The sequence below is a fragment of the Juglans microcarpa x Juglans regia genome, chromosome 4D, assembly GCF_004785595.1.
Source record: "Juglans microcarpa x Juglans regia isolate MS1-56 chromosome 4D, Jm3101_v1.0, whole genome shotgun sequence".
In the NCBI taxonomy this organism is placed as follows: Eukaryota; Viridiplantae; Streptophyta; class Magnoliopsida; order Fagales; family Juglandaceae; genus Juglans; species Juglans microcarpa x Juglans regia.
In genome coordinates, this window is record NC_054600.1 from 10,287,503 (window position 1) to 10,301,105 (window position 13,603).

The 13,603-nt window shown below is 39.3% G+C and overlaps 1 protein-coding gene across 1 annotated transcript; it reads right to left on the reverse strand.

Annotated features, from left to right (window-relative positions):
- Positions 1 to 4,663: 4,663 nt before the first annotated feature.
- LOC121259055 (putative calcium-transporting ATPase 13, plasma membrane-type) lies at positions 4,664 to 7,887 on the reverse strand. Its single transcript, XM_041160536.1, has one exon. It carries the CDS (start codon positions 7,820 to 7,822, stop codon positions 4,793 to 4,795), a length of 3,030 nt encoding a protein of 1,009 aa, XP_041016470.1. The 5' UTR covers positions 7,823 to 7,887; the 3' UTR covers positions 4,664 to 4,792.
- Positions 7,888 to 13,603: the final 5,716 nt, after the last annotated feature.

Consider the following 13,603-nt stretch of genomic DNA (forward strand, 5'->3'; position numbering starts at 1 on the left):
CGATCATAAGTTTTGGCCATATCAATTTTCATTAAAACATTTCCCCCTCTCACCTTCCTATTGATGCCTTGAACCAGTTCCTAATCCAACGAAATATTCTAAAAAATGCTTTGTCCTGGAATAAATGCAGCCTGCTTAGGAGAAATAATTTTATCCAAGATTGGCACCAAACAAAAAAACCATAATATTTGACATAATTTTATAGACAACTAAACAAAGGCTAATCGGTCAAAACTAACCAAAATCCAAAGACTCATCAACCTTCGGAATCAAAACCAAATTTGTAGCCCCAAAAAACCTTGAAATCGGTTTACCTTCAAAAAACTCTTTAGCCATTTCCTACAAATTGTCTTTCACAATATCCCAAGCAAGCATGAAAAAGCTAGCTGAAAAACCATCTAGACCCAGGCTACTATCTGCTGAGATAGACCAAAAAGCTTTCTAAGTTCATGTAAATTCATATCAGCACACAAGGCCTCGTTATCCTCCCTAGACACCATTGGCTGTATCAGCTCCAGATCATCCATGTGCCTCTCAATCGGCATCACTGTGAGCAAGTTCTGGAAGAACACAATAGCACCCTCATGGACCTCTTCCCCCCAAAGCCAACGTACTGCCATCTTCCATTTGCATCTTCTCTACTTTTTTGCTCTTGTTTTTGAGCCACAAGGTAGCATGGAAGAAACTTGAGTTCTCATCCCCTTTAGCAAGCCATTTAACTCTTGACTTTTGACAAGCCAAAACCTAATATATGTGGACCTCTTGTAGGTGCTCTTGTTTACAACTTGACAATTTATTTTCAGTTTGAGCTGAGTAAGACCGTGACAGATTGACTTACAACCCAATGATGCAATCTTCCAACTTTTTAAGCTCAGTCTCCACTCGGCCAAATACCTTTCGGTTCCACATTCGTAACACACCTTCAACTTCTTTAACTTTTTACTAATTCTCACCATGGCACAGCCTACAACTTGCTCATTCCAAACCTCCTAGACTAAAGGAATAAATCCCTAATGCGATCCCCACATATGGAGGAACTTGAACGGACGAATAGTAGTAACTTTGTCTCTACTTAGCTGAACCAACATCGGCGCATGATCCGAAGACGTCCTCGGCAGATACGAAACCGTAACCTCTCCAAAGAATTCCATAAAATGCACATTCACAAGAATACGGTCTAACCAAGCCCAAATTATTCTACCCCCTAGCCTTCCATTACACCACGACAAACTATTACCTTCACAAGGAAGTTCCACCAGCGCATACGCATGAATACAGTCATTAAAATCCCTCTTCTTCAGAGAAGCCTGCAACAGCCCCACCCACCTTTTCACTATTGTCTCGAATTATATTAAAATCCCCTCGAATAAACCATGGAAGTCCACAAGCTTTTTGAGCCTTTAAACACTCTCATAATTCCACTCTTTTATTCCGAAAGTAGCTCACATAAACGAAGGTTGCAAACACTTGACAATTACCATGAACAAACCATCCACTAATAACTTGATCCAACATTGAAACCAAATCAAACTCAACATCAGTATCCCAGAAGAGCCAAAATTTTCCACCTACCTCCACATTATTAAAATAGAACAACATCTTCATCCAATGTGCCCATCTATTGAACTTATTAGAATTTAAAAATGGTTGTAAAATGGCCACCATAGAAGGTGACTTTTATGCAGAACGTGCCGAATATTCCAAGTAAGAATATACATAAAAAAAAATATTAGAGAAGTTTTTTGAAACGAGTGCGACACTCCAACACCACAATCGGTTTTTCTTTTCTTACCCCTTTTACTTTTTTCAGAGGGACATGCATATCTGGATTCAAATCAAAAGGTTTTACCGCTAACTCATTCAACTCCTCTTCAAACTTGTCGTCGGACCCCACCTTGGACATAAAATACATATGATGCAAATCGTCCACATCAAATGGATCACTATCCCCCAACTCACCTAACTCAAATTCTAAAGCTTCATCCACTAGCCTCGAAGTACTTCTTGGTTTAGAATTTTCCAGAATTTCTTGGTCATCATCCACATCCTCTGGCCCTGTAATTTCGAACCAATTGTCACATTGCTTAGACGGTGTCCCCGTTGGCGGGTCAGATACTATCACTCCTCTTCAACCCGAGGAACATTATCCAGACACACAGCCTCAGCAGGCAAGACCTCTAAAACTTCAACGCATGCCTCATCCATACATTTATCAAACACTTCACCCTCCGGCGAAATAAGCCAGACGCCATTGACTACCCAAGTGCTCTCTGCCCTTTTCATTCAGATGGCCTCTAAAATGACCTCTCTTCTCGATTTTGATGACTCCCCCTCCACCTTCTCCGTAACAAGCAAGGCTTTCTCACCAGCACAGTTGCCTACCACTTTCCACTGAGTTTTTAAGGCCTTTTTTTACCTTCGGTCTACAACAAACTCTGTTTATTTTTATTTTCAGCCACTGGATGTTCCCGCTTGGAGCATCTCGCCTCAAGGTGCCCATGTTTTTTGCATAAAACACAAAATGAAGGCATCGATTCATATACAACCTCCTGGAAGTGACTCGATGCAAGGCCCGGGGGACCCAACCAAAATGACTTACGCAAAGGCTGGGAGACATCAACTTCAACACAAATATGCGCGACCTTCGGATGAGTCACACACGCTGTCGCATTAACCCTCTTTAGGTAATGGCGAAAACCATTCCCCATACTTCTTAACATTGATTCCTGAAAATAATTAAGTGGTAATCCCTACAACGTAATCCATATCGGCACCCACGGTGAATCCTCATCTTCCACAAAATCCCAGTGAAAAACCCAAAAAGGAACTCCATGAATTTCAAAATTACCTCGCGCCATCACACTAATAAAATCCTCCTCGGTCGCCATTCTAACCAACACATTCCATGGACTATGTAATTGCACAACCACTGGAATCAATCGTAATCCCCAATGATTTGTTTTTTTTATAAAAGCATGAATATGATCAAGGGAAGGATCTTGATGAAGGAATTTCAAAACCACCAAGAACCGGAATGGCTCTGTCAACTGTTGAATCTCCGCCTTCGAAAACAAGAAGAACATGTTACCATCCTGGAACCTAGGATCCCTTGGAGGAAGAACCAACTCTGGTAAAATCTGTGGCTTCGCAGCCACCGCATCTGCAAACCCCCTTGCCCCAACATCAAATGCACGGCCAGTGCGCGACAACATCCCCATTGGCCTCCCTTGATTCGTAACCACCCACCCTCCTGCCCTGCAGTCAGAGGCAGTGAGCTGGCAACTAGAGCCATGCAAATGCCCTAGTCGGTGCCCAAAATGTAGAGAAAAAAACCCCTAGCCACATCAGCCGTAGTATTCAAGGTTTACATGACTTATATTGTAAGCATAAGATCTAGCATGCTTCTAAATGGTGAGTTTCGTATTGCAGACAATACTTTGTTAGGAATGGGTTTCGTATTGCAAACCAAGAGAAGGAGGAGTAGAAGGGGGAGAAGAGGAAAAAGAAATTCAAGTAGAAGGGGGAGAAGAGAAATCGCGCATCTGGCAAAGGAAAAAGAAGTTCAAAATGCACTGTTTTATTTCTTCTAAATGGTGCGTTTTAAATCCACATATGAAGTAGTGCATGGGAGCTGCGGACAACGCCTGCATCCAGAATTTTTCTCCAATAAATGGGATTGCAAAAATTAGATATGGGATGGTGATCTTCTGATCAAATTGATGAATGATATATTATTTGTAACCTTTTTATCTATATTTGACTGATCACCTTATTGTAATGTATTATCTGGGTTAGATTCCCAATTTAATATATGGCCAGTTTTATGCGTAGCCACTAGCCTGGCTATGAGTTGTACTCTTTTGCCATTCTATTACCAAGTTTGGATAAATCGCTTTCGCGTATTGATCTTAAATATTTGAGAAGATTACAAATGATAAGAAAATAATGTATTGAACGAAAACACATGGTCAATCATATCGCCCATACCAATTAATCATCATGCTATCCAAGCATTTGAAGATGCGGTACTATACTCATTTGTCATATATATATATATATATATGTTAAATGAAATAATTTTTATGTTCACTACACGAAGAAAAACAATTATTTGTGATGAGATATAATTTTCGATAAAAATAACTATTTGTAACGAGAATGAAGATGAATGATACAAATTGCAACTTTGCAAGGTATTGGTTATGATAGTTTGGGATGCTACAAATTAAGTTTACCTATCAAGAGTTTTAGGCCCCGTTTGCATTCAGGGTTGATTTCAACTTATTTCATCTCATCTAATTATTACAAATTTTAAAAATTTTCACACAAAATACAATAAACAATTTAATTTTTTCAAATCTCAAAATAATAATAATATTAAAAAAATAATATTCTAACAATATTTTATTCAGCTTTCATTTCATCTCAACTCACTGTTTAAACCACACCTTAGTAGGTCCCATTGATATAGAAATTCCTGAATCCTAGAGTTAAGACTAGTTAAGACTATCAGATAGGTTTGGCAAGTGGGATGAAACACAAAATTCTCATCGATTTTATCTTATCTCATCATTATAATTTTTTTCAAATTTTCATACAAAATATAATAAACAATTCGACTTTTTCAAATTCTAAAAGAATAATAATATTAAAAACTAATTCTTCGTTACATACAACAGTACAACTACTTGATTGCACTAATTAAACAGATTATATATATATTTGTTGAGAAACGAAGTACAATATCATATGGATACAATTACCAAGAGTAAAGCTAAACTGGATTTCATCATCAATCCTTGAAAGAAACCGGAATGGACTTGACAAGCCAACCTATTGGCCATGACAAAGCTGCAAGTCCAATGCAAGCACCCCATTGCCCCCAATCCAATCTCCTAGTGTTGGCAAACCGTTTCAGGGACTCCACCATAATCACTTGAATAACTATGGTAATTCCAATTATTGCTAAAAACATCTTGTTAGTTAGTAAACCCGTGAATATATTCTTCTTCTCCAGTTTCCTTGCATTAAATTCGTTGAAGACTTGGAAGAGGACAAAAGAATTGAAAATGAGGGTGCTATTTACCTTCTTGTCTACACCAAATATGGATACTCCTTTGAAGTGTAAAACCAGTACAATGGTAACTTGATACAGAGCTTGGGCAATGAGATTTCTCCACATGATTACGGTTATAAGTGGCTCAGATCGACCAACCGGTGGCTTTTCCATGAGATCATTAGTGGGTTTCTCAGTGGCCAAAGCCAAAGCTCCCAAGGTGTCCATTATCAGGTTCACCCACAGTAGCTGCACTGCAGTAAGTGGAACCTTACCGGAAGCAATGGCCCCAACAAGGTTGATAATAAGGGCAGCCGTATTTACTGTCAATTGAAACTGAATGAATTTTTGAATATTGCAGTATACACATCTTCCCCACCTCAAAGCTGTCTCTACAGAGGTAAAATTATCGTCTAGAATTACTATATCCGAGCTTTCTTTTGCCACTTCAGTTCCTTGGATTCCCATGGAGAGCCCAATATCTGCTTCCTTTAGAGCGGGCGCATCGTTAGTTCCATCGCCTGTGACTGCAACTACATGGCCTTTCTGCTTCAAGCACTGTACCATCAGAAGCTTGTCAAAGGGGGTCGACCTGGCCATTACAAGGATTTTATTGATCTTTTCCATTCTCTCTTCAGGTGAGTAATGTCTGAAGTGCACCCCTTCTACTACAGATTCATGGTCCAGATTCTCATCAACATTAAGAATCCCGCATTCAATAGCTATAGCCCTTGCTGTATGCACATTGTCACCGGTGATCATTTTGATGTTAACACCAGCGGCTCTGCAAGATTCTACTGCTGTTTTGACTTCTAAACGACATGGGTCTTTCAAGCCAACTAACCCTAGAAAGGTGAGTCCATTTTCTTCAAGCTTCTCAAGAATCTGTCCATCTTCTTCTGCCATTTCTTTGTGGGCAAAGGCAATGCATCGGAGGCTTTTTGCTGCCATGTTCTTAATAATAGTCCCCAGCTGTAGTCTTTCTTCCTCGCCAATGGTTTTCCGCATCCCAGCTCTATCGTAATAAGTTGAACAAGAGGCTAGTATCATCTCAGCAGCTCCCTTCCAATGGGTATGAATAGTCTTCTCACCGTTCTCCTTCACCAAAACTCCGCTTTTCTTTTTCAGTGAATTGAAGGCCTCTACATGGATTGTCTCATAATTTTGCTTAACTTCTTCGATATCCATTGCCAAACTAAACACAGCCCAAGAAAGTATTGCTTTTTCGGTTGGGCTACCCGAAATCTCTGGAATTGATGCAGAATGTGGTTTATAAATCATACCACCCGTGTTCAAACCAACCGCTTGATGCAATAACTTGAGAACATTGCTTGCCATATCAAAAGAAGTATAATCCCTGAGTGCTTCCTTTCCAAGCCAAAATTCTGTGACTTCCATTTCGTTTAATGTAAGTGTTCCTGTTTTGTCTGTGCAGATCGTTGTGGCTGAGCCCATTGTCTCACAAGCAGATAGTTTTCGGACCAAGGCATGATCAGCCATCATCCGCTTCATAGAATAAGCCAGAGTTAGAGTAAGAGCCAAAGGCAAGCCTTCGGGAATAGCCACAACGATAATAATCACAGCAGCAGCAATCATGCCCACCACTGCATTCATAACGTCATCAAACATTGTCTTGGTGCCAATGAATTCCCTATTTCCCCTGTCATCTTTGGTATTTCCTGTGAAGTATCGAATCAGGAGAACTGCAAGAACAAGTGCAGCCACCACGAACCCAACCTTCCCAATACATGAAGATAGCTTGCTGAGGCGTGCTTGCAATGGCGTCTCCTCTTTCAAGTCGCGGTTTGTCGAACTCATCATCCGACCCCATGCAGTGTTCATGCCAACAGAAGTGACAAGCATGTAACCGAAGCCATCCGTCACCTTTGCGCCCGATAGCATAAAGGGACTCCTTTCATAGATCTCAATAAGGTCAATTTCTCCGGTCATGCTTGACTCGTCCACCTCCAAGGAATGCCCTTCCAAGAACAACCCATCTGCGGGAATCCGATCACCAATCTTCAAGTACACAATATCACCCACAACAACTTCAAAGATCGATATTGGCCGCCGCCTCCCATTTCTCACAACTTCCACTCTTATATCACTACTCTTTTCTGAAAGCTTGTCGAATTGTCTTGATTGCCGAAAGTTGCTCACTGCTGACACAGAGACAACCATAATGACAGCAAGAATGATACTTCCGCCTTCGTACCACCCATCCCTCCAGCCATGTTGTTTGATCCCGAAAGTAAGAGAGAGTACAGCACATACCAAAAGTATAATAATAGTTGTATCTTTAAAAGCTGCAGACAAGAAACTAAGGAAGCCTTTTGCAGGTGGATTTCGGTATGTATTTTCACCAAAAACAATCTTTCGTTGGATAAGATCTGTTTCACCACCATTAATACCATCTCTTACATCAGTTCGAAGAATTGAAGCAATATCTTTAACCCCTCCTATCTGACTCAAAGACTCAAAGTTTTTGTCTCTTACCATGTCACAAAATATTTTTGGATCAACGTTAAAATATGAAGCCGGTTTCTCACGCGAAGAATTCTCCTTAAGGCGGTGCACATCTATGGTAACGTAGGATAGGGTGCGCAAGAGAGGACCAGTCTTTTTAAGAATTTTCTTGGACAAAGAAGTAAGAACCCTGGTGAAGTATATGGCTGTGATAGCCAACCGCCACCTCCGTTTGTGCATCTTAGAGACCGGCCGGTCTTCTTGAACACGGGTGGCTATTTGGTCAGTTGTTCGAACCATCGTAGCAGATCACTTGAAAACGAAGAAAAATGTGTGTGACAGTATGTGAGAGAGTATAGTGTCTTAGGATACTTTAGAAATTAGTAATTCAGAGTAATCCTAGAAGCTAGCAGAGATAATACGACTATTTCTTTGTATTTTAGAAATTATGAAGCATGTGAAACTTATGATCAGAACTTTCCTCGTAGTTTCTCACTAGACTGCTTCCACTGAAGTTGTACGTTATAGTACCCATGACAGTTCTTTAGGGATATTGTAAAACTTAATTAGTTAATGGAGTATTAAATTAGAGACCTGTAGGTTCATGCTCGGTAATTGATGTAACATGCACGCACTGCTTTTGTCATAAACATAGCTAGACGTGATGATCATGCATGTGCTAGTAATTAATTCGTTCTATTTCTGTGGATTCTATCAAAGCCAGCTTTCGAATAACTCTTTAAATTCTATGTACCTTTGGCTGGTGGCACCTATCTTTGGAGTCTCTTTAAATTCTTGGTCCCAACCAAACAAATTACCTGAATTTCCAGGCCTTTTTCGTAGAACTTTCTCTTCTCCTCATTACCAGTCCCATTCTTGATCTCATGTGAAATTTCTAAGAGAAAAACAAATACAAATTAAGTATCTAACGGTTTTACAATATTTTTCATAATTTAGAAATCATGACTATTCAAAAATCTAAGTAATTTTAGTCCTCAAATATTGACGATTTTGAAATATATTACCAAAAACAGATGTATTCCAAGATTTCAAGGCCAATATTAGTCACTTGAGTCTAATAGAGAGACGAACTAAACCCCAACAAAAACAATCTGAACCCCAGGAAGCATTTATACATGACTGGAGATTAGAGTACTGAAGTGTCAACAATCTCTTAAATTTGAAAGAAGAGAATAACCAGCTTTGGTTTTAGAACGATTTTCCATTCCGAGAGGTGGATGATCAGAAAAAACTCTGTTTAATTAGATGAGAAACTCTACTGTTAGACAGAGATAGCAGGCACCAAACTCTGGTAAAATTGAAAAATATATATATCCTAATTAAGTTGAAGATACAATAGATGATATCAATTAATGTGGGTATAGGTTCTTGATTGAATGGGGATGGTTGAAGAGATTGAATCAATTTTCCAAATTTAATTAATAATGGTCGATTTTGGTGAATTAGTAACTTTCAAAACCATGTGAATAACAACTCTTATTAAATTCTAAGATGGAGGATCAATGAATTTGGATGCTCTAGAGTTTTTGCCCGAAAATTTCAAATGGAAGATAAATAAATTTATAAAACGAGTATTACAATATTTATTTGTTATTTGTGTGAGTTTCCGGATAGAATTGTCAATAAATATTATGAGCTTTACATTATATCTGAGTTAATGCCAAAAATTGCACAACATGCCAAAACAGGAGAAAGGGTCGCTCCCAGTCTACTGAGGTAGTCCATGTAACACCCAAGTTCAGCAACAAGCAGTTTTCTAAAATTTTTATTTTTGGATTTATAGGTATGAAAAAATTAGTTAATTTTCAAGTATTAGTTTTTATATACTAGTTGCAAGTCCAAATTGTATTTTGGAAGATATTGATTTTTTTTTTAAATGGACTTGCTATTTTAATAATTTTTTTAAATACTTTTGAATATATGTGGAAAATCTTTTTAGGGGCCAATGAATTCTATGGACCAGGTATATTTTTTAAAAATAATAAACTATAAAACTCATAGAGAAGCCCATTTATTTATAGTTTATTATTTTTTTCACTAAAAAACATAGGCAAAATATTTGAAATCACCCAATATTTTCATCAAGCTCAAGCCTGTGAGAACCGAGAATAGACCCCACATCATGCACGACTCCATGCCAATTGCCATGCATGTCTCCTCTAGGATTTTCCCACCACAACACTCAGCATGCACGTCCCCACGTGTCCAATAAACAAACACAGCAGCAGACTTGCCACCACCTAGATGTTTCGGTGAAAACAACTCCTTCACGCCTCCTTCCTCATTCTATTTCTTCCCCACAACCCAACGACTAGCAAGACCACTACAGAAGTGTTCGCTCAGCCACAACAAGGCCATCATCATCGCTTCCTTTCTCTTGCCTTCAAGGTATTGTAGCTGCGGCCGCTACAACACAGCCACCATAAATGACCCTCACCAATGCCCAAAGCCCCAACGCACAGCAGCCTCTCCACACCTCCATCACAACTACACCGTCCTTCGCCCCACACTGTGCACCTCTGCAATGCACCACCCACGTGAAACGGTAGCTTCCCCTTACTCAGCCACTACATCTCCACCCCATCCCACGAAGAACCACAAAGCCGCAAAGCTTCGGTGCAGCACCTTTTCCATAAACCGCAACGATCCACCGCACAGAATCACTCAAACCAGTAAGCCAACCACAGGAGCACCAAGGAACAATAGCAGCAGCAATCAGTTGCCATCGGGAACATCCTTCCCGCATGAAGCCCAGCAGCGCACCACCCCCAGCTCGGCCACGGGCCACCTAGTCGCAGCTCACCCAGCTACTGCGAAACCAACCTCCACAAGACACGACCCACACCGTCTCAGCTCCACCGCAGCCTGGTCCTCACCAACTAGGAAACACCTCCCCAACCTCAAGAAAAGACCCTATTTTCCGCTCCAAAAACAAAGCACCTACTCTCCACCATGAACAACTGCAAACCACCATCTTTTGCGCCGAAAACCACCATAAAAGCAACAGAAACCACCTCCATGACACCCCCGTCACCCCATGCCGATCGGTGAAGCCACTAATTCTCCTCCATATTTGTTCCCTCACGGTTCCTCTCTCACTCTCTGTTCTCTCCTCTCGCTCATCACTCTCTCTCTTTTTCTTCGTGTTCAGTATTCGGGATAGCCATCATCCACAGCAACCCATCTTCACCGCAACCTCCTTCCCTCATGGTGAGCCTTTGTCGCACAAGGATCTCTTTTAGTTGCTGCTCTTCATTTTTGTTTTGTTTTCTTGTTTCTCCGGAAACAACGAGTTTATACATTTGACTCTGGTCAAGATTTCCTTGGTAATTATGGAGGTGCCATCAAGCCTTTGGTTATTCTTTATACTTAAAGCAACTTCATACCTTTTTAAGTGTTTTAACATATTTTCCCTTCCAGTTATAAAACTACTTTATGAATACTTTAGTAGTTTTGATTTTACTATCGATGGGCTTAGGTCTCATTGTAGAAACTCTATTATTTTTAAGTGTATTTCGTTTCATTTTTAAATTAATCTAAAAAGTGGTTTAATAGAAACTAATTACGGTTTATAATTATATTATTTAGTATTAACTTTTATAGTTAGATTCCGGTAATAAATAAGTTAGAGCTCAATTTTTCAAAATTTTTTAAGTGAATATCGAGGTATTTGAGAATTTATGAAATTTTAGGATTTTGAGAAATTTAGATTTTTTTTAGGAAAATAGGTTTAAGTATTGAAAAAGGGGTTGATTTCAGATATTTATGGAAATTTCGTGGCAACGTTATAGGTGACGATTGATTTTCATTCAGCACTATTGTGGGAAAATTTTGAAAGGCTAAAAAGTCCAGTTAAGCAGGATTCCCATGATAGACTTTGCATAAAAATAAAATGAACCTAGGTTGATTTTGAAAAATATGCATGTTTTGTTATGAAAAGAAATTTTGAAACGAACTCAGTTATTTTTTCTGCATTACTCATGAAATAATGTATAAGAAAAAAGTATTTTCTGGCATGATTGGTGAAGACAAGCTATTTTGACATTTTGTTTCTAAATTGTACAAAAGAGAGCGAATATGAAATTTTGTTCATAAATTATGCTTTTGTGATTTGATTCTGTTCGATTTTTAAAATGTTTTGTACTCTGATATGATATGATGTGATATCTGAAATCTTTGGCATGACATTCTGTTTCTGTTCTGCTGTGACCTTACCACGGGTGTAAAACTGTGGCCTCTGTTTGGGTTGGTACCAATTTTCTATATCTGGTCCACCCATTTTGAAAACAAAGTAGTTTTCTGCGTGGTCTTTCCTATGTGCACAATTGGGGCTCCGAGAATAATAAGGGGAAGAGTCACATTTTGTTTCTGCTCGATTGGCCGTCGGGGTTTGCACAACCCTATTACGGGGGTTAAACATGGAATTATGTTCTAATATGATGTTTCAGTTATGCCGTGCCAAAGAAATTTTGAATAAGAATATTTTTGAACTTTCGCTCTGATATTTTTGATAACATGTTCTAATTCTGCATTCTAGAAATAAAAATATTTTGTTGTGGATTGTAAACTCTGTAAATGCTTATGCTTGTATACTAATATATGTTCTCTGCTTACTAATCAGTGGTTGATAACCCACCCCTTATCTCCACAATATTTTTCAAATGAGTTGAATATTTCAACTAAGGATCAAGATTATGGAGCATGGGTGAGATGAGTTAAGCATATTGGATTAAGCATAGAAGCTTTATATGAGTATTGAGAAATTTTATTCAATAAATTTGTTGTGCTTTGAGGATGTGATATGTTGGGGGATTGATGTATATATATTACAACTTTTTTCTGTCTTAGATTAATTATATTGGAGTAATGGAGGTGAATTAATGAGTATTTTGTGTGATAGAGAAATTTGGAGTATGTACTATGTGGTTGAAATATGATTTTTAAGTGATAAGAGGTAACTCTCCGACCCTTGTAGGATCGGAGCCTCATAGTCCAAGACTAGATGAGGTGGTTCAAATCCCATGATGGGTTTGGAGTGGAGTTAAGGTGTTTGTGCATACATCCATAGTAGTGAATATAAAATAAATACAAGAAATATAAATAGAGATGGAGACATACAAATTTAAATGATTCGGCATAGAGCCTACATCCACAGGTCGTTTGGAGAAAAATCTACTATAATATAATTATTTTATAGTCTCTAATGATCTCTTATTTTTCTATATACAACGGAGATCAGAGACCTCTTTTCTGGATAAAATAATATCCTGAAGCTTTTGTTATAAGGTTGAAGATGACCTTTGTGTTTTCATCCCCCTCACTAAGTCGCTGGGAAGTCCCTTTTATTTTGGCCCCTGTCAATGGTAGATGAGGAAGTCATCTTTTTCCCACTCCTCCCTTGTGTGTCTGAGTTGCTTTCTCCCCTTTCTCATTTTTCTCTCTTTTCCTCTCTCTCCTCTTCCCATCTGACATTTGCTTTTCCTTGTCCCTTCCTTGTCTCTTCCTACTTGCCTTATGATGGTGGCCCTTTGATGGGCTGGGCTTGGTTTATGATCTGGGCCAACTATTTTTATCCCGTTTAGTTGCCCACGATTCTTAAGGTCGATTTTCTCAACAATAAGGCCTTGATAATCTTCAATTCAACTGCGACAAAAAGGGTTTGTAGAAAAATGTAGAAAAGCAAATTCTAGGAGCAAGTCCCCGATTTTCTATTTGTGTGTGTTAAGCGATGAAGATTTCCAAGTGTGGAGGTTCGGCTTGGAGAGTCAAGCTGGAGTTGCGCGAGTGCGGAGCTAGGTTTGGGTGGGATATGTAGTCGACTGCCATATGTGCAAGCGCGGAGCTCGATTTTAGATGTACTTGACCATACTAGGTGTAAGCGCAAGGCTCAGTTTGGAGAGGTAGGTGGGAGATACTGTACCCAACTGCATTAGTTGCGAGGGTTGAGCTCGGCTTGGCGGGAGATGTACTCAATCACATTGGGTATGAGAGCGGAGCTCAACTTGGGCGGGAGATCTACTCAATCGCACTGGGTGTGAGTGCGGAGCTCTGCTTGGACAA

What these genes read in the sequence shown, in the direction of transcription:
- LOC121259055 (XM_041160536.1), bottom strand. Translation starts at nt 7,822, where the DNA reads ATGGTTCGAACAACTGACCAAATAGCCACCCGTGTTCAAGAAGACCGG.